We start from the raw sequence: 19360 nt of genomic DNA, 5'->3' as shown, positions 1-19360 counted from the left end.
TAAGGCTGGCCTGGAGCCAATTTAGGGATCAAGGTCTTGCCCAAGGACACTTGGGCAGCGGGGAGTCGGGATTGGAACCAACACTTTGGTCAGTGGACGACCCGCTCGACCAACTGAGCCGCAAATCCTCTTGCGCCAAGTCAGGTGGGACGGACTGAGGAGGAACACGATCGAAAATGGCAGGAGGGGCAGCCAACGCCGCACAGGCCAAAAAATACGTTCCAAACGTAGACTCTGGACCCAAAATGGTCCCCATGTGAGTTTTGGATTGTTAGATTGATCGGGGTCAATTTAGGTGGAAAAGGTTATTGTAGTTAATGACGAAGAAAATAACTCAAACTAAAATTGAAAAAAAATGTTTAATGGAATAAACGTTTATCAAAAAAAATACTTTATCACATGATAACGCTGGCGATATATTTCATGTTCACAAAAATAAAACTAATACGCAAACAAATTTGAAAAAACACAACAAGAACCAAGCACCCCCCCAAGAAAAGAGTTACAAGTAACAAGCCTGCTTTTTCAACTAATTGAAGTCAAAATTGAATAAAAATGAACAATAATGAAACCTACAAAACTATTCGAACGCCGCTGCTCGTCGCAACCCGTCCAAAGTCAGCCGTGACAGACTCCAGCAAGAAAATAAAAAATGGATGAATGGATGTAAAAACCTGAGACGATATTTTAGCCCCCAAAGCAGGCTGTCCCGAAGTTAACGTCGGAAACCCAAAATGGTTTCCATGACAAATTTGGAACGTCAGTAACAAATTGCTGACTTTCAGATCGGTTGCTGTCCTAAAAAATTCAATTCATGATGTTGCATCATTTCAATTTAGGGGTCTCGAAGAACCCGAGCCCTCAAAGTATTAGGACCCAAATCCACGACAGACAGGAGAGGAGTTCTTACCTGAACTCCGGAACCATGTTGGGCCTGAGACCGTAGAACGCAGCCGACAGCGTCAACAACCAGCGAGGGACAAAGTTCCCGTTGTCGCACTCCAGGTAGGGCGCCGACCACTTGACGTGCGTCTTGTCAGGGATCAAACTTTGGCCTCTCCTCAGGGAGTTGTCCACGGCTGCAAAATCCTGGCTCAGCACCTTCTTCTGGAAGGTGGTCTTCCTCCTGTGCTTGACGCCATGGTACCACTCGCCGTCCCCCGAGCGGTTGTGCAGTCCGGAGAGGTCCTGGAGCAAGATCTCACCTCCGGTCCTGGTGGCCTGGAGGTGCACGCCGGGCCCGTCCGAGGAGAAGGCGACCACAGCCCGGTGGATCTTCTGCTCCCCCACGAGGAGGCTGCGCACCAGGGCATGGTACCACTCGACGTCTCGGCGCACGCTGTCCTCCCTGGACCTGTTGGCTTGCAGCACCAAGCTGAGGAAGTTGGCGGCGTGCAGCACCGCCTCCAGCGCCGAGCGATGCGGGCTCTCCGGTGAGCTCGCCACCCGCGGCAGCTCGAACCTGCGCGAGCAATTGGCCTGCTCCAGGACGCTCGAGTCGCCCGTGTGCAGGAAGTCGGCCACCGCGGCGGGGAGGCGCTGCCGCTCCTCGTCGTCGCCGCGGAGGTGCGCCCGGCCGCCTCCGTGCGCCGCCGCGATGCCGAAGCCGACGTGCAGCAGCAACGCCAGCCGGAAGACAGCCTCCATCGCCCTCCAGGTCGCGTCCGCTGATGTTGGATGGGAGGATGGATTTTGCAGGGAGGCGACGAACGTTAAACCATCGCTCAGCCACTTGTGGGATCTCCTCAGCTTCCCGCGTTTTTTCTCCCTACAAAGAAATTCAAAGAAGGAAACCCCCCGGTCTGCTCGCAAACCGCTTCACAGGCGCTTCATGGAGGGAGGAGATCTGTCTGCGACGGCGTCCTTTCCTGCGTGCAGACTGATTTCAAACCGTGAGGAAGAAGGACGAGGAGGAGGAGGCGGGAGGGGGTTATTGTGATAGTTCTCTATTTTCTGCAGGCGCCGATTCAGCCGGGAGCTTCAAACGCACTTCGCCCTCTTCCGACCACAAAAAGCATTAAAAGTGGCCAGCGAAGAAGCAGAGGGAGAGAAAGACTCACCACCGGGAAGCGGGCGCTCCTAAAGCCCGTCGTCCTCGTCCTCTCTGGGGCGGAGCTACTTGGTGGGCAGGGGTGGCCATTGCCACCCCGACACCTACAGGGGAATGGATCCCATATTCTTAGATCCCTTTGTTAAGTTATTTGTATTTACGGCATATTTCAAGAATAAATATACAATTGATCTGAATGCAACGTCTACGGTCATCTGTTTTAAGTAGAGAACCTTTCAATGCTTAAAGTCAGCGACAATCAAAATCATGACTTTTTACACCGTAGTGAGCAGACAACATGGTCGAGATTTCCGAAATAAAACGCAGACATATACCATAGAAAATGGTCATTGGGATGCTAGCTATTGTAATCAATGACAAAAATTCATAAAAACAATATTAATGGCAAAACTAAATACAAATGCATCAATTAAAAGCACAAATGACGATAAGGAAAGAATAATAAACAATCAGATTAACATAATTACGACAATATTTAAATACATAACATTGATTAACTAATGTGTTAATGTTTAAAGCAAGAAGATAATTGGCCTAAAATGTCGTCCGATTTTAAAAGAGCAACTATTTGCCAATTATTCAGTCCAGCTCAAATTTTTTACACCTCCAGTGTGGCAGCACAACATACATTGTCACCGTCATGTTTCTTTTAATAACACAAATGAACCTTAAGTCTTCTCCTCTCGAAACTTGAGCAAACTTGCCAATTTCATTCTGCATTTCATTCCCCCCGAGTGTTGAGGATGGTGTGCGGCATCCAGATCTGCAAGCAGGGGGTTCGCCGGGGGGGGCCGACAGGCGTGACGGAGGGTGACGGAGCCAGCGTCAGGCATGGCCAAGTCCACGGGAGGGAGTGACCGGTTGGCGCGCGTGTCCTCGGGGGCAGCCCGTGACATCTGGGGAGGAGGGGATGGGGGGGAAGGCGCAATTCATTAAGAAATATTGATCTCTTAAAATCGCAATCTGGTCTAACGATGTTCATCAATCAGATTTAAGCGGCTGCTGAGGAAGTGGCGAGTATTTAATGTGGCGGCGGCGGCGGTGTCGCCACATCTGAAATGTGTCGCCTGGTTGTGATGCGGCTTGTCCAATTCATTCTTGGTCATCGCCTAATGATGACACGAGCGTGCAGAAAAGCCAACAATCTGTACGCCGTGCGCGGAATATCATGCAAATACAGCGCATGGGGTAAAACATCAGCTTGATTGATGGTGGACATCGCACCTTCGTTCTCTGCCAGTGGGAGCCATCTGGCTTGTCAAACGCTCACGCGCCGCCATTTTGGAGAGCGTCACGAATACATTAGCCTCAAGATGATCTGGAGTCGCACAGAATGAACATTTTGTCATGGCCGTAATTTGGGGCCCTTTTCATTCCAATATTGATGTGAACGCTAATTTTATGATTTTCACGCTCCCCGATTTTTGTCTTGCAGGGAAATTTGGTGAAGACAATGCTGGTAACGTGGGTTAAAAGTGAAGAGAAGAATTCATTTCAGAAGAAATTTTGAGGCAGAATGAAAGAAGAAATCTGAAGAAACACAAAAGATGCGGTGGGCCGAATGGGACCGCTGAGTCTTTGGTTTGACAGGAGGTGAAAAGTTTTTGAAAATGTTGACACTTTTGTATTCACTTTTTTTCTCTGACAGAAAGTGCCTTCTTCCACATTGACGCCGCCCAAGCATGACTTTACACAAACGACTTTGTGCGATGGGTATGGAAAAGAGCCTTTAGACACATTTTCTTTTTCAACACAGCAGACGAATGTTTTCAGAAATTCCGATCGCCGATTAATTAAACAATTCATTAAAAAAAATAGAATTGAATAAAATCACTTTTTGTGTCCCTTAAAGGGAAGTCAAGTCAAAACATTTCTTTCCAATAATATGTTCTCACTCGTCTAAATGCGATCTTGTTAATATTGTGTTTGTGGATAAAGCCAGAAAAAAAAAAAATCGCCCCATTTTTATCTCCTTGTGCTAGAGACGAGCCTTCATTGTTATGTTGGACGACGACAACAACGGGCGACAGGCTCGCTACCTGCAATTATGCCTGCGCAGCCAGCCGTGCGCCGCCACGATGCTCAGCAACAGCTGGCTTCTTCTCTCCTCACCACGCGCACACTCTCAGCTCCTCCCTTCCCAAAACAAAACAAATGAAATGTTTGAGTTTGCAACATTTTACTAAGTGCAAGCGGACCAAAGAAAATTCATAGAACTTTTTAATTTCGTCCAAACTGACAAACAGCTATTCAGTCACACTCACTCACGTGTTCTGAATCCTCGAGTTCAAGACAGGTGACGCCTTTGCCGCAATATGATTGGCTGCTGCACACAGGTCGGACACGCCCTACGTAATGCAGGAAAGAACTTTGCCGTCTGAATTCAATGCGGCGGCGTTAAAATGATTGCCAGTAGCCTGAACAAACGTGATTGTTTTTGAATGCGCTTCCTACCTGGATGCAGCAGCCAATCAGATTGCAGCGTGGGATTCATAACGACGCCTCACTTACGGTCACCTCCTCACCTGCAGCTCGGCGACGTAGCCATTCGTGGATGTGACGCATGCGCAGTCAAGTTGTTTGACTGTCAAGTTACATCGTGGTCAACGTAAAAGTTGGAACCTAGAAAAAATCATGAAGAGATCAGTCAGCACGAGATGTTCTGGTTGAACAAGTGCAGTCACAGGCAGTCGCGCCTTGGGTGAAACTTATCTTGTCGCGTCCCTCGGCAGCAGCTGCTGAGGCAGCACCTGGTTTTAAATGACTCCCCCCCGCACCCTCAACAGGCAAATAGACGGGATTCTTGCTGAGGGGGGCAAAAATGGACCCCCCCCATGCACAGTGTGCGCTCCATTACGTAACGCTCGCTTTCACATTTGTCCAAAGAGCAAAGTGCAGCACTTTACATGCTCACGGGACACTTCATTAGGTACAGGCTAATGAGAGCCAACAATTACAAACAAAATGGTTTTTTTGGGTGGCCAATTGCATTTATTTCCAAGTCAAGATGGCACAATAGTGTTCAAGGTCTACATGACTTTCAAGAAGGCGTCGTGTATCATGCTCTCCACTTGTTCGACCAACACGCCGTAATCTGCTTCACAATCGGCATGTCCCCGCCCACTTCCGTCCTTGAGGCACGCCATCACGTCCGTGTGCATCGCTGGTCGGGATGTCGCGGCCTGCAGCATCTTTAGCTGCTCCGAAGCATCCTGGGGAATTTCCTCCACTCGCAAAGCTTCCAGCACGGCGGGCGCAAATTTGCCGTAATGAGCCGTGGAACTGATGACGACGGGACACGCGTCAACCCGAAGTCTGTCCGCCACAACCTTCGCCACGGCCGTGTGCGTGTCCATGACGTAGCCGGCGTGCGCGTGAACATGCCGAATGGCGGCCAGGCAGTCTTGTTCCGAGCACCAGCCGCCCTGCACTTCGTGTCGCATTTTGTCAAGAAGCGGGCCGGGAAGGCGAAAACGCCGCTGCCCGTCTAAACGCGCAAACAAGTCGTTGACGAGCGGGCCGTCGCCGCCCGAGATGTGATAAACGAACCTCTCCAGGTTGGATGACTTGAGGATGTCGATGGCCGGGGAGCAGCTGGGGCTCAGACGGCGTTCCCGGAGATCATACTCACCCGTGTTGATGAAGTCCGACACGACCCGGTTGCGGTTGGACGCGCAGATGACTTTGCGGATGGGGACGCCCATTTGCTTGGCGTAAACGGCAGACATTGCGTTGCCGAAGTTGCCGGTTGGGATGCAAACGTCGATGGGGTCTCCGAACTGGATCACGCCGTCTCGGCACAGGTTTAGGTAGGCGGCCGAGTGGTAAACAACCTGCGGGACGAAAGGGACGGGTTACATTATTTATTTATGTTAACTGTTAAAAAGAAAAATAATGGGTCAACTGAATTTTTGAAAAAATTTAAGTTGGCCAATTAAATGTAATATTTGAAGTTTTGCTGCTGTGAAAGGCTACGCCTTTAACTCATTCACTGCCACGAGAGGCTCCGATTCATTTTTACTGGGCTGGCCGATCTCATGGACTCACCTGTGGTAATAACCGCGCCCAGTTGATTGAGTTGGCAGTGCTCAGCACGGTGCCATACTCCACGGCGAGATGCCCCGTCAGGCCCGCCTCGCCGAACATCCTCTTGATGCTCCTTTGGCAGAAGTCGAAGTCGGAGCGTACGCTAACGGCCTTGGCGCGGGTCCGCTCCAAGCCGGTCATCTGCAGCTTCTGGATGTGGCTCACGCCGTCCTTCGGGAAAAAGACCAGCACGGCGGTCCTGCGTCTGTTGGCGCCGCACAGACCGCCAAAGCCGCTCAGAACGGCGCTGCCTGTGTCGCCGGAGGTGGCGACCAGGATCAGGTAGTTGCACATGGGCGGAAGGCAGTGGGCGAAGAGCTGGGGCATCAGCTGCAAGGCCAAGTCTTTGAAGGAAGCGGTCGGGCCATGAAAAAGTTCCTGGACGTATGTACGGTGCATCAGATGCTTGACAGGAGCAATCTCCTTTGTAGAGAACTTGGAGCCGTATGCTCTGAACACCATTTCTCTCAAATCCACAGCGGACAATTCAGACGGGTGGATGCACTTTTCGAGCAACACCAAAGCTTGCTCTGGATAAGACATATCGACAAGTCTCAACCACTCACGAGGAGCTATCTTTGGGAAGCCGTTCTTGGGTACATAGAGACCCCCGTCTGGGGCCAGACCCTCCACCACCACATCACTGAAGTGTGCTTTCGATTCTTCTTTGTCAGCCCTGGTGGACACGTACATCTCCGCGCCATGATGGTGAAATCTCTCCACAGCCAGTAGAACCTTCTCCGCCACCTCCTCTACCGTGTCCCCTCGACCGCACAACACGCGCACGTCCAACCACTGCTCGTAAAACTGCTTCCGGAACTGCAGGATTTCCCGAATGGTCCGTCCGGCCTCTTGGCCCACGATCCTGTCCACCTTCATCCTGTGGAGCCTCTGAAGGATCTCCTCGCCATCCACATCCAGGTAGACGACCACGCCGCTTTGTTTGACGTGCCGCATGGCCTCCGAGTGAAGAGGGTTGGAGCCCGTCAGCGAAAGGACGCATCGAGAAGCCGTGAAGTTACACAAAACCTGACCTTCTTCCTCCAGGAAACGTTGCCCGCCGACGGCAGCCAACTTGGCAGCGACGGGCATCTTCCAAGTCGCTTCCAAGACGTCATCGTCTACGTCAATGGCTGGGAGCCCCAGTCTGCGGGCCACGATCTTGCCCACTGTGGTCTTCCCTGCTCCAGGTGGACCCATGATTAGGACGTTCTTCTCCCGAAGAGATCCAGGAGCGCAGGTTTGGCTAGAAAGCCATGAATTTGATTTGTAAAGCAGATCCAGCCTGCATCTGAATGTTCTTAGCGCAAGCTTCCGTGTTCTTAACAAAAACATGGCAAACTGAAACAACCGTATCATTGTTCCAATGTTTTAAACGCGACTTGCAAGCAGCTCTCGCGTGTCTTTTAAGGTCTCGCCTAGCTGCTGGTCCACCTTCGTCAATTAGCGTCCAAAACATAGGCTTAAAAAATGTATCCTCACGTCAAATACAACTTTTGTACGTCCCCAAGAGCGACAATTTATGCTTTATCACACTTCATATTAGACATAAACTTTGTTGCGGGGAGCGCCATATTGTCATTTTAAAGCAACTACGGCACGTTGGGAGGAACAAAATTAAAGAAACGCACTGCGGTTAAAAAAAAAGGACAACTTGACGTTAACTATGAAAGATTTGTACTGCGATACCACTAATAAAAGTGAATTAAGTAGCTGCATTATAATAAATTTCACCTAATTTGTCCCAATTTCACTTTCACGTCAAGTTTCTTTTTTTGGGCACAAAAAAAAGGCACGCTGTTCGTCACCACGTTCTGGGTTAGAAAAGGGTAGATCCATTTATTTACGACTCACATTCGGGAGGAAGTACCTTAGTTATCGGATGTTTACATCGCAGTAAGTACGACAATATTTTGAACTATAGGTAGTCATTCGTAAATTTAACGTCTTTGGGATGCGCTTATAAATGAAAACTCGAGCCATTAAAATCATAGGATTGAGTCATTAACGACTACATTTGAATGCAACACATTCTCCACACAGGTTGCCTAGCAACAAGCCAAAGCAGAATCCGCAGAGAACTTTCCAGCTAACGTGCGGGTTAGCGCGTCTCATTTACGACTCAAACGGATTGTTTGCAGCGTTTAAAGGCTTCATCTCGACTTTTCAACATGGCTAAGACGCTGTTTCCCCAGGAGAGCATCTACAATTATTTACCTGAGCAGGTTCACACTGAAAAGCCAAAGTAAGTCAGAGAAAAACAGTCTTCTAGTTAATTTTTAGACATTGCAGTCTCTCTCTAGTTCCTTATTTGACCTTATTCAGGAAGAGTTCCTTGATCATTTTGATAAGAATTGCAATGATTTGTGTGCTGTTTCTTCAGGTGCAAGTCCAAATTTAGAACAGTGTATATCCCGAAGGACAAGCCGCTCAAAAATGCAATGAAAACTATGGGACCAGCAAAAGTGGAGACCCCATCCCCAGAAGAATACCTCAAGAAGCGTTCTAAAGAGCCCAAGCTGCTTGAAAGTGAGTTGCCTAACCAATAAACAACCGCCTGTGTGAGTCTTGTTTCTTGAATTCTTTCCTTTCATCTTGCAGTAAAAGAGCGCGAGCGTCATCGCATGTGCACTGCAAAGAAACCGGCCGTCCCCTCGAGGTCAGAACACCCGCCTATGGGCCTCCACGTCACGAGAAACTTCATCAAGCCTACCACACCTACGCCGATGAGGCCGCTGGCGGCTTCAGTTGACACCAACCGAGGCCACAAGGAGCTCCTGGAACATTCCGGACTGCTCCCCAAGTACATCAACAAAAAGGTAAGACTGGAAAAAAAACAGCCAGGACCTTCAAGCCTCTACGGTGCTCCAGACATGACACAGAGCCAAATCAGTATTTCACGGCCAAGTTTGCCTTTTGAGTGCACGTTTCATCTACAAGATGATGAAAAAGTAGCTCCCCAGATTCAAATATTCACTCACACTGGCATTCTTCTTCTGTTCTGCTGGCACATTTTTTTTTTAGGTCAACGGAGCAAAAAGACATGCGTGTTTCTTTCGTCTCGTTCCCTCTCTCCTCACTCCTCCTCCATGAGTAACTGCTCAGCCCTCCCCTCTCTGCTCATGGAGGAGAAAATTGTAATTGGACATGAGAGTTATGTGGCTCCCAAATTCCTGTCTTGGCCGCTTTCAGGGTTACGGCGAAGTGCCCGAGTACCTTCAACATCGCAACGAGGAAGTGCAACGAGCCGTGGACGAGTACAAGAAGTATCTGAAGGAGCAGATGGAGCAAGGCGCCATGAGGCAGCTGTCCGATGAGGAGCGGCAAACCAACCTAGAGGTACTTCCAGATTGACGCGCTTGTGAAACAGCAAAAACAAAACCAAAAAACGTGTGACGTATCGTTTGCCTGGAAGCGCCTGAAGAGCACGTTGGCCGAGCTGCACGACAAGTACCAGCGTCTGCCGCTGGTCGTGGACACGCCGTTGACGAAGAGTCGCAAGCAGCATCTGGAGGCGGAGATGAAGCAGCTGGAGAGCGACGTCAGCCTTTTTGAGAAGTTCAAGACCATCTACATTGCCAATTAGCGGTGGCGCAAGCCCAATTTGGCTTCCCAACACCTTGGACGCTTTCGCAAATGCTTCACAACGTTGAAGACTTTGCAAAGGAATTTGCAAACTATCCCCGAGCACCACCTCATTGGAAACGCTTGTGGAGCTTTTTGTGTTAATCCTGCTAGGAAAGCACAGCCACTCGTTCAAACAGTGGCAGGATGTTTTTGTGGATCTTAAAGTGGACGCAATCAGCATGATATGTGTCTTAAATAGCATAAAAATGACACTTCAACTCGCTTGTTCTTGCTCGTCTTCGAAAACGTAGACAAAAAAAATAGTTTTTTCTTTCGCCTTTTGCCATTCATTCGTAACGTGACAATAAAGCACACCACAAAAGGTTTGTTGAACATGTGTGTGTGTGTGTGTGTGTGTGTGTGTGTCTTAACATATTGATTGGCCGGCAGCGGGCCTGGACGCTGTCACATGAAGTCCATTATCGCTCACATTCTCCACGAGTGGAATGGAGACAAAAAAAAAAAAAAGAAAAAGGCAAATGACTGGAGCGTGATCACTCAGTGCATGTGGCTGGGAAAGACAGCAGCGTTTTTTGTCTTCTTGACGACAAAGCAGCAAAAGCGGTGAGTTGCCGTCATTCGCCGTCCACGTTGACGATAGATAATGTTGACACGCTTGTCGTGAGATGAAAGCAACATTTGTGGACATTTCGTACCGACTTTTTCGGAGTCAAAATAACTTCTTTTTTTTTTTTTTTACCCAGAGACCACAAACCGCTGCTGGCGTATTTCTGTGAACTTTGACCCCGTCAGGACTATTTTCCCTCTGCCAGCGCGTGGTGAGAAATGGAGCACGCTGGGAAGAAAAGAGGAATTGTGGTAAGCTGGCCTGGCCGCTTGATGCAAACACAAAAAGTATTGCAAGTGAATTTTTTTTATGTATTATTTTATTGACGTACCTGTTTGGACTGTTTTGGTGACCTCATTTTAAAAATAGTAGCTAAGGCGCCTCTATTTGCTTTGATTTACAATCTGCTGATATTTTTTCCATCATCAAAACTCGCATAATCACGGTTTTATTTTATTTTGTTTGGGTTTTTTTTTTTGTCAATTTTCGTTGGAGTTATTTCATGAGTTTTGGTTAACCATCAGTATGTACTTGCCAGCAAATGCCACAAGATGGCAGAATTGCGTTGTATTTTTGTGCGCACATTACGACAGATATTCTTTTGCTCGCACAGTTTGGCGTGCTCTCACTAATTTGTGAATAAATGATTAGAATTTCATGGAACAAATGAGACGATTTCATGTTGTGAATGCAGATCAAAGACGACTGGCCGGGATACAATCTGGACTTGTTCACCTACCCGGAGCACTACCGCGACGACATCGACAACGTTTACATTCCACACGGCGTGGTCATGAACAGGTGCGGCCCACAACACTCATCCCGTCACCAGGTTCGAGTCATCCATCCGTGTTGGTCACATTCGCAGGACCGAGCGGCTGGCCCGCTACATCGCGGACGACTTTGTGGACGACAACATCATGGTGCTGTGCGTGCTCAAGGGCGGCTACAAATTCTGCGCCGACCTGATGGAGTGCCTCAAGGTGCTGGGACGCAACTCCAACAAGTACCTGGAGACCCGCGTGGAGTTCATCCGACTCAAGAGCTACCTGGTGAATGAAGTTGTGATATTAGATTAAAGTCAGATTTCTTTCAGAAAATAACATCTTGTAGGATTTTATTCATGAAAAAAAACATTAGGAGGGTAATGGATAATGCTGAAAATATTAGGAGGTTACTATAGTGATCAAAAATTCATTAAGTTAGAAATGTTATATTTTAAGTTTAATATTTCCATATTCGATATAGGCCAAAGACCAAAAAGTTTCATTCTTTTTTTTTACCAGATTATTCATTCTTTTGTGTGTGAAGTTGAAGAATGCATGACTAATGAGGGCCACGAACAAAAAGCAGTAAAATCCCTCGCTTGTTTGATTCAAGAAAAAATGTCAGGCACAGCGCGGATAGATGGAGAAATTCAATCAAATCATATGTTCAGAATTCAAGCGCCACGCAATGTCATGTCATGTCTCGGCCACTAGATGTCAGCGTTTTTCATGTTTTCACGAAGCCGACGCCACATTCAGGCAGGACATCCCAAGGACACAGGAAATAGTCGAGGCCTCACATCATCATCATATGACAGCATGAGGGCCAGCTTTGCGTGGACGATAATAACACACCTGGAATGTTTTGCAATGGGATTGAACGTCACGGTTAACGTGACAGGTGGCCAGAGTACTCACTCTGCATTTTGTGGAGGTACATAGTCGTAGAAATGTCTGTTTCCAAATCTGCGGAGCGTCACATCAGCAAGCTTTTCAAAACACGCCCCGGAGCATGTTGTTATCGTTGCAAACAAAAAATCTTGAAGATGTAATCTTGAAATGGCGGACAGCCGTGTAACTTTTCAAGCTCGCAGGTCATCACGGACTCATGTGACTCGCCCCCTCGGGGCTGCGATGTCGCCCACATTACAAGCCATGTGATGTTCTCCCAGGGGATTCGCTGCTTACAGGACACAGTCTCAGTGTCAAAAAAAAGTTCCGCATTCGTTCTTCCTTCGACGTATGCAAGCGAGTTCCATTTTTGGGGTGAAAAAATTGTTTGTCCTCTCCTCGACAGAATGACCAGTCGACAGAGGATCTTCACATCATCGGCAGCCGAGATTTGTCCTTCCTGCGCGGAAAGGTGTGTTTGTTGACTTGTTGAATCCTGACGACTAAATGGCCTTTTGGGAGCCTCTCTGCATGAAAACTTCAATTTTTGCAGGTATGGTCATGAGGAAGTGTTTATTTTAAGGGTCCCCAGACGCAACTCCCCAAAATGGACTCACATTTAGTGAAGGCCATTCAGTAGAGCTCACTTGGAAAGTTAAAGCTGAGACAATTTTCACACACAAAATTTGGTGCAATTTTCAGTTGTCGCACAACACATGGAGAAGTCTCAAGGATTCATACACAAAAATGAGCAGTCGAATTCCAGTCTTACTTATTGTAAGATTTTGAAAAGTGTCAAAAGAGAATTCAAGCAACAGAAAAGTCAATAAATTAGCCAGCCTGCCAATGACAACGTTAACTCGCTCGGAATTTCCACCACGTCTATTTTTAACCTGTTGAAATGCAAATGATCTCCTCTTCAAGTTGTTTGTCTCATGTGACACTTGAGTCCTTCACATCAAACGAATACGCCTCAAATCATCCTTCAAACGATCTCCCGTTTGCTGAAATAACAAGTCCCGTCCTCTGCCGGCTGAACGTGCACGTGCGCGTGACGTCATAGTGAAAAGGTCTTTTGGTCCACGTCCCCGTCTCGTGCCTCCCGCTCTTACGTAACGGCGGTCAGGTGTAAGAGCGCTGGGCCCGCCGCCCCGCGTTCTTCGGTTCTGGACGGCGGCGGCTCACAAAGAAGCTCATAGACGCCGTTGGGGGAAGGAACAAGGGCTCGTTTGAAGCGCCGCCATGGAAAAAGTTCACCACTGGCCGCAAGAGAAGGGATTCTCCTCAGACACTGCCAACCTTGTTGCCATGGATACTCACTTGTTTTTTTTTCAAACATTCCACATGTATGCAAAATGATGCAAATGTCGCTAATGTGTGTGTGTTTGCTCTTTTTTTGCATGTTTCCAAGAGCGTGCTCGTAGTTGAGGTGAGTGTTGGCCTCCTCGCTGATGTTGTGTTTGTACACTCTTTGAATATCTTATTTCAATTGTAAACGAGCACAAAACACGACTTGGGTCAGGAAAATGTTGTCAATCCGGCACCGGGACTAAAATAGATTTTTCATTGAAGTTCGTTTTGATTTTGTTTGTTTTCATTCATTTTTACAGCAAGTTTGTGAAATGTTAGTTTTCATTTTTTTCCACATATATGGAGTGCAAGAAAAAAAGTATGAAATGAACTGACAAAGACGAAAACAATACACATTTTCGCTAAAATTATCATTAGCTTTGGTTAGTTTTATCGACACAGGATGTCGTTATTTCATTTTTTGTTTCCTTAAAATAATTTTGTTATTATCGGTTCACAAAAATGATTCTTCAATTTTAGTCGTAGTTTTGTGTATTATTTAGTTCTCGCTCAAGCAGTCACACCAGCCTGTTTGCTCTTCCACCGTTCTCTCCGTGACGTGTACGCGCTCGTGGCCAACAACGAGGCGCTCTAGAGCAGCCGGCATTTTTGGCTTGTAGTTTGGCTGAGCTTCTCATAAGCAGCGCGACACATTATTTTGTAGATTTCAATGTCCTTAAATTGATTGTTGAACTCATTCCCACCTTCGCTGGTCCCTTCCCCAAGGCCATTGTTGACACAGGCAAGACAATGAAGACCCTTCTGAAGCATGTGGAGACCTTTCAACCCAAGATGGTCAAGGTCGCGGGGTGAGTCGGCATCTCTCAGGCGTCTGCATGGATTTCACCCCCCCCGCCCCCCCCGCCCCCCCTCCTCGATACCCCGCGGCAGGAAATGCCAAGTGTGTGACGGAAGACGGCGTCACGGGCTCCGTGTCGCCCGCTTGTAATTTACAGAGTGCGGACAAAAGTATCGGGACACACGATTGGTTTGGAACGCTAACTTGTTTTATGCTAACGCGTTTGCAGTCTGCTGGTGAAGAGGGCTCCCAACATGGATGAGAACCTGACCGACTGTGAGGAGCACAAAGCAACATCAACACACGGGCCTTGCCCGTTTTTGAAACTCACAACCTCTCATGTTCTCCCCCCCCGCACAGATGTGGGCTTTGAAATCCCCAACCGCTTTGTGGTGGGCTACGCTTTGGACTACAACGAGTACTTCCGGGACCTGAATGTAAGTGCGCGCGTCCTCCTTTTTGAAGGCCGCACAGGCCACGAGGGATGAAAGACGCCGAGGGAGGGAAGATAGCGAATCAAAGAGATGACCCCTGTACATGACACGTTTCGGGCATTTTTCACTCACTGTCAGTCAAATGTGACCCCGCCCCCTCCAGACGGGATGCTTTCAAGTCGCTTTTTTTTTTCCATGTGGAATGACATCATCATTTTTTTTGTCTTCTCCTTTCAGCATATTTGTGTCATCAGCAAGAGCGGCAAGCAGAAGTACAAGGTTTGACAACATCTTGCTGGACAAAAAAACCTGTATGAAGATCCCAAAATATACATTTGTGTGTCTTTCCGCGACTTGTCTGCCTTTTATTTCTTTGCGTGTGAGTGTGCGTTTTTCACAAAAGACGTCGACACAAGAAAGAAAAAGCGGAGCAAGCGAGGATGTTGGTGGCAGATGGCGAGAGATTATTAAAGTTGGCATCATCCAGAGTCCGCTGTGACTCATGGAAAACACACACACACACACACACCCCCACTAACATGATATCCTCGTTCTCTTATGAGCGCGCGCCGGCCAATCCCATCAAATTGAACAACACTGTCGTCTTGTGTTTCAAAGAATTCTGCGTTTTCTGTTTTGTGCACACTCAACGGGCAAAAACATTTTTATTCACGAGAGATATTTAAGCAGAATCAAAATGCATTTTTTTCCCTGCGCAATTTCAAACAGTTCTTTGTCTCCATAAAATATGTGTGACCAGAAGGGATTTGTCGGACCAGGCCCGCCACCCCTGCGAAAAGAAAACAAGCTGATGGATGAACAAATATATTTTTGATGACCCCCTCAGACGACGTCCCGAAGTGGACATGAAAAGAATGCAAACACGCTTGAAACGTTAAAAGAATGTTTTGTTTCGTCGTCGTGGCGACTGAGAGTCACACTTCTTGCCTCTCAATCACCTGAAAAGCGCCCAATGAGGCCGGCCTGCCCTTCAGATCGTCGCGATGGCGCTCGCTCATTTGTTGCTCTTTTGCGGCTTGCAGGTCCATCAAATTGAAATGAAAACACGGCGCGCCACGTTCACGCCGCTGCCAGATGACTTTGATGTTTGCCGAACGTCGGCGAGCACCAACAAAAGAGATTTGGGCTAAGATAAGATAAGAGATAAGAAAAGGAGGCAAAAACTTCTTCTGCGTCCTTATCATGAAACGTCACCAGACTTTCAACTTTCAACTTTAATTGCTCGTATTTGGATTTTCCCACTTGGCAAAATTGGAGGTACAAAGCTGCAGATATGCTGAAATTGCCGCTAAAGCCCCTTCAGGCTCGCGTTGCCAACGTCACGGCTCGCCTGTTTTCGATTTTAATCGGAATACCGTTCCGACTGGTGGCGGTGCATACCACATATTATTGGAAAGAAAGGTTTGGACGTGACTTGGACGTGAACGCCGTGGCTGCCAGCCCGATTAAAATAAATGGACTTTTGGACTTCTATACTCGTCGATGGCCGTGAAGGAGTTCATGAAAGTTCTGCGTTTGGATTACAGGGGCGCATTTTTTTGCTTTTTTTATTGTGCAGCAACGATCGGTCTCCTTTCAGCCAGCGCAGCGCCAATGCTCGCCGCGCAGCCGTGGGAACCTGCAGGTGCCATTGTGAGGTGAAAGCGAGACGCCACACAAAGCGGCGCGGCTTTCACAATCGGCGGCGAGAGAAAAGGAAGTAGGCCGCAGGTAAACTCGTGCCCCCGTCGCACAAAAGGAACAAAACGCCAATTGTGGATTTGAATGAAGAGTTTGTCATGGGAAGCCGATGGTTTGCCAGAGGATTTGATTTCCTGACGCACGTTTTTTTCTTTTTTTGCCCTGAAAGCTGATATTCACTGCTCTGATACCTCCGCCAAGGAGCACAATTTTTTCATCTCAAGGTGGGCCGAAGGCCTCCTCGAAGTGTTTGAAAGCTCAACTTTGTGTCGCCGACAAAATGAACGGATTGTTTTTTTTTTCTGATCACGACCGTCCAAACTTTGGTCACTAGTGGCCTTTGGAAAGCTTGAGAAGAAAAAAAACGGTTGCACCGATCGATGCGAAATTGAGGGGTTGTCAAAACAGGTCACACCAAAAAGTCCCAAGGAACCAATCGTTGAAGGAAGGCGGCCATTTTGGTCCCAAGCAGAAAGTTTAGACAATAATAAAAAAAAAAATAATAATCTGCCGTCAATTTCAAATGAGGTGAACGAACATGTCGATGACAGCAAAACGCATCAAAAAGTCTTATGCGCTCACGCATGTCATTGAACGACAAGACGGCCATTTTGGTCGGGAGCAGCCATTTTAGAATGAATTCCAGAGCTTTGATACCAAAATCAAAAATGTGTCTCTCATTTGAGCAACAGTGCAAGCAAACGACTTGGATTCCTTTGAAATAATCTTACACGATGGTCTGCCATTACTTTCAAAAGTGTCTTTTAAGAAGTGTAACGATGTTTTAAAAGGTAAAAGCCCCCCCCCTCAACTAAGCAGCATTTCTTTCTTTTGAGCGACAACTGAAGCATGTGCAAACGTTTCTCCCTCCGTGTTCTGATCACATGTGTCGTTCTCAAGCCGCAGCGAGCCAACGGCCACGTGCGCTCTTCTCCGCTGGAAATACGGTTTGGCTGAAGCGCGGTGTTACGCAAATAGAAAGTACATTCCCCTCCGGCGTTGACTGCGTTCCAGCGATGGACTCGATGGATCCGAGAGCCGCCGCCGCTACCGCTGGTGCCGTTGGGTCGCTTCCAGTCGGCAAACCGGACTCCAGATGCACTCGAGCAACACAACAACTTTGAGAGGGCCGCGACCTTCGCCTCCTCACGCCATCTTTCATCCGTCTAGTACCGCGTTTCACAAACTTGCTTCTCGAGAAAGGAAAGTCGTACTTTAGGAGTAATGTACTAATAAATACTCCGGATGAAATCTTGTCACTGCTATTATTCTGTTGTGCGAATGGCATGAAGTAGTTGGATGAGCCGGCCCATCTGCCCTCTTCAAAAAGCAAACTTCAATCTTTTTCCGCCCATTTAAGTGAACGGGAATGACATTTCCACCGCATCCCTGATGAACTGTCACGGCACAGCCTAATGTTTGACATGCCGGCCAAGCTGTTTGGCGCACTCTTGCCGTGTTTAGCATCACTTGCGGCACAGCGCCGCTCACAAGTTCGCCATTGTCTATAAACGGGGTCTTTATTTTAGACAATAGCACTATAGCCCCCTGAAAATGGGGGGGGTCCGTGCAGCAGTGCGGGTCAAAGGAGGTTCTATTGTCCCGCCGTCTATTGTGCTGGCCGAGGAGCCCGCAAACCGAACACTGTCAGCCTTTGTTTTTGTCTGCATCAGCTGTGTGCAGCACCCCCACCCCCCCATCAACTCCACCACACACAGAACACACCCCACCACTAACCTTTTTTTGGGGGGGGGCTCCCTGGTTTCCCATGCGGACGCTGTGCCCTACATGTCATCATAATAAAGTTAAGAACTCTGATGTTGCACTCGCTAAAGGCAGCGCTTGGTGGAAAACATCGATGGACTGCATGATTCCATTTGCTCTGTTTTTAAGACCGTGTATATCAACGCTATTTTGGGGGCAAGACAAAAGAATTTACAAAATGAAGGGACCTCTGCAACATGAACACTTCATGGGATTATTCTAGGTATAAGTATGATTAAGACAAACGTTTTGGTTTTCTTCAATGAACTTCTGACAACATAAATCCCATCATTCCGCGTTACTTTTTTAGTTGACATAAAAAAGGTCTGCACATGCATCCCTGTTCAAGCGCCTCATTTTTTTCTATTCGTTGTCATGCACAATTTTTTGGCTCGAGCCTTACCACAAATATATTTAAAAATAATACATAAGTGCTATATATTGTGGAAATATAAAAATGGTTGATAAAATGTTACATTGTCTATAGAAGCGCAAGTTGCCATGGGTCAATGTCGTTGTGGTGCCGTCTGCTCTTTATAGCAACTGTTATGCAACACTGTCTCCGATTGGTTCGTCGTCAAAATTCCAAATTTAAACTAGCCAACCCATTGGTTGCTGTCAAGTGAGGGGCTGACCGAGAGGCGGGGCTTCATCAAGCCAGTTGTCCGTCTCCGCACAGATGGTCGCGCCGCCACCTGGAAACTCGCAAGAATACTCACTTCTCTCCATTTTTTGGTTGTCTTTTTCCATTTTTGATGATCGCTCGCGGTGGAGATGAATGAACACGGGAGGTTCCATTCTCGCCGGGTCGCCGTGAGGAATGAGTGCCCGCCGAGGGGCGTCTCTCGCTGCTCTTCCCGCCGCCTTTTCTCCAACCGAGCTGGTAGCGAGCGGCTCCAGCGGGCCGCGGCCGCCGGAGGAGCGCCACTGGCGGGGTGAGCTCCTCGCAGCCTTCCGCTCTCCTCTACGGAGCCCCCACCGACCTAACATGGACCAAAGGCTCTGCCCGTCGCCTGGCCCTTGTTTTCTGCATCAATAACAGGTAGACTCGTCGTGTGTGTTTTATTTTCATTTATTCCCCCCCCTCAAAAAAACCGCTACTTTGTCAGTGTTTGAAAGGGGCAATAAAATGCTTGTTTGCTTGTGCACGTGACTTGAGCGCATCGACGTGACGAGCCATCGACTTGTGTTTGACGTGCACCTAATATCGTGAAGAAATGTCATCTTTTTCCCTTTTGCACATAATGACAAAATATCAGCATCACTACAAAGCAACACTGTGCAAGGTTATCGGTGACGCAA

At 47.9% G+C, this 19360-nt stretch overlaps 5 protein-coding genes across 9 annotated transcripts in view; 3 read left to right on the top strand and 2 right to left on the bottom strand.

Annotated features, from left to right (window-relative positions):
* Nucleotides 1-4648, bottom strand: part of gpr158a (G protein-coupled receptor 158a) — a 31519-nt gene extending 26871 nt beyond the window's left edge. Inside the window, exons 1-4 of one of the 4 annotated variants that reach the window (XM_088282423.1) lie at nucleotides 4597-4648; nucleotides 4111-4207; nucleotides 2776-2967; nucleotides 911-2154 (exon numbers count right to left, since the gene is read on the bottom strand). In XM_088282423.1, coding sequence (XP_088138549.1) covers nucleotides 911-1647 — 737 coding nt within the window. In that variant the 5' untranslated portion in view covers nucleotides 1648-2154; nucleotides 2776-2967; nucleotides 4111-4207; nucleotides 4597-4648. Of the gene's footprint in view, nucleotides 1-910; nucleotides 2155-2738; nucleotides 2968-4110; nucleotides 4208-4339; nucleotides 4420-4596 lie in introns of those variants that run through there. The other 3 variants (XM_088282424.1, XM_088282422.1, XM_088282421.1) reach the window with 3 other exon arrangements.
* Nucleotides 4649-5046: 398 nt separating this feature from the next.
* On the bottom strand, nucleotides 5047-7772 carry thnsl1 (threonine synthase like 1). The gene is made up of 2 exons (XM_088282425.1): nucleotides 6119-7772; nucleotides 5047-5904 (listed from the first exon to the last, which is right to left on the bottom strand). The coding sequence occupies exons 1-2, from the start codon at nucleotides 7514-7516 to the stop codon at nucleotides 5101-5103; spliced, it is 2202 nt and encodes a 733-aa protein (XP_088138551.1). The 5' UTR covers nucleotides 7517-7772; the 3' UTR covers nucleotides 5047-5100.
* A 242-nt stretch (nucleotides 7773-8014) lies between these two features.
* enkur (enkurin, TRPC channel interacting protein) lies at nucleotides 8015-10048 on the top strand. Of its 2 annotated transcripts, XM_088282874.1 has the most exons (6): nucleotides 8015-8053; nucleotides 8201-8402; nucleotides 8541-8686; nucleotides 8759-8976; nucleotides 9350-9496; nucleotides 9573-10048. In XM_088282874.1, the coding sequence occupies exons 2-6, from the start codon at nucleotides 8329-8331 to the stop codon at nucleotides 9741-9743; spliced, it is 756 nt and encodes a 251-aa protein (XP_088139000.1). In that variant the 5' UTR covers nucleotides 8015-8053; nucleotides 8201-8328; the 3' UTR covers nucleotides 9744-10048. The 2 variants fall into 2 exon arrangements, with proteins under 2 accessions (XP_088139000.1, XP_088139001.1); XM_088282875.1 differs by lacking the exon at nucleotides 8015-8053 and having other exon boundaries at nucleotides 8111-8402.
* Nucleotides 10049-10198: 150 nt separating this feature from the next.
* Nucleotides 10199-14946, top strand: LOC148318689 (phosphoribosyltransferase domain-containing protein 1-like). Its single transcript, XM_088282876.1, has 10 exons — nucleotides 10199-10348; nucleotides 10489-10603; nucleotides 11047-11153; nucleotides 11221-11404; nucleotides 12417-12482; nucleotides 13422-13439; nucleotides 14087-14169; nucleotides 14389-14435; nucleotides 14520-14596; nucleotides 14831-14946. Exons 2-10 carry the CDS (start codon nucleotides 10571-10573, stop codon nucleotides 14876-14878), a joined length of 663 nt encoding a protein of 220 aa, XP_088139002.1. The 5' UTR covers nucleotides 10199-10348; nucleotides 10489-10570; the 3' UTR covers nucleotides 14879-14946.
* Nucleotides 14947-18725: 3779 nt separating this feature from the next.
* The window catches only part of arhgap21a (Rho GTPase activating protein 21a), a 47171-nt gene continuing 46536 nt past the window's right edge, over nucleotides 18726-19360 (top strand). Inside the window, exon 1 of the mRNA XM_088283396.1 lies at nucleotides 18726-19100. The gene's annotated coding sequence lies outside the window, so the exon portion shown is untranslated. The remainder of the gene's footprint in view (nucleotides 19101-19360) is intronic.

Source organism: Idiotropiscis lumnitzeri, chromosome 19 (assembly GCF_059441095.1).
Source record: "Idiotropiscis lumnitzeri isolate Australia: NSW breed Sydney's pygmy pipehorse chromosome 19, RoL_Ilum_1.0, whole genome shotgun sequence".
NCBI classification, from domain to species: Eukaryota; Metazoa; Chordata; class Actinopteri; order Syngnathiformes; family Syngnathidae; genus Idiotropiscis; species Idiotropiscis lumnitzeri.
The sequence above is the reverse complement of the archived record's forward strand: the minus strand, read 5'-3'. Positions and strand labels throughout refer to the sequence as shown.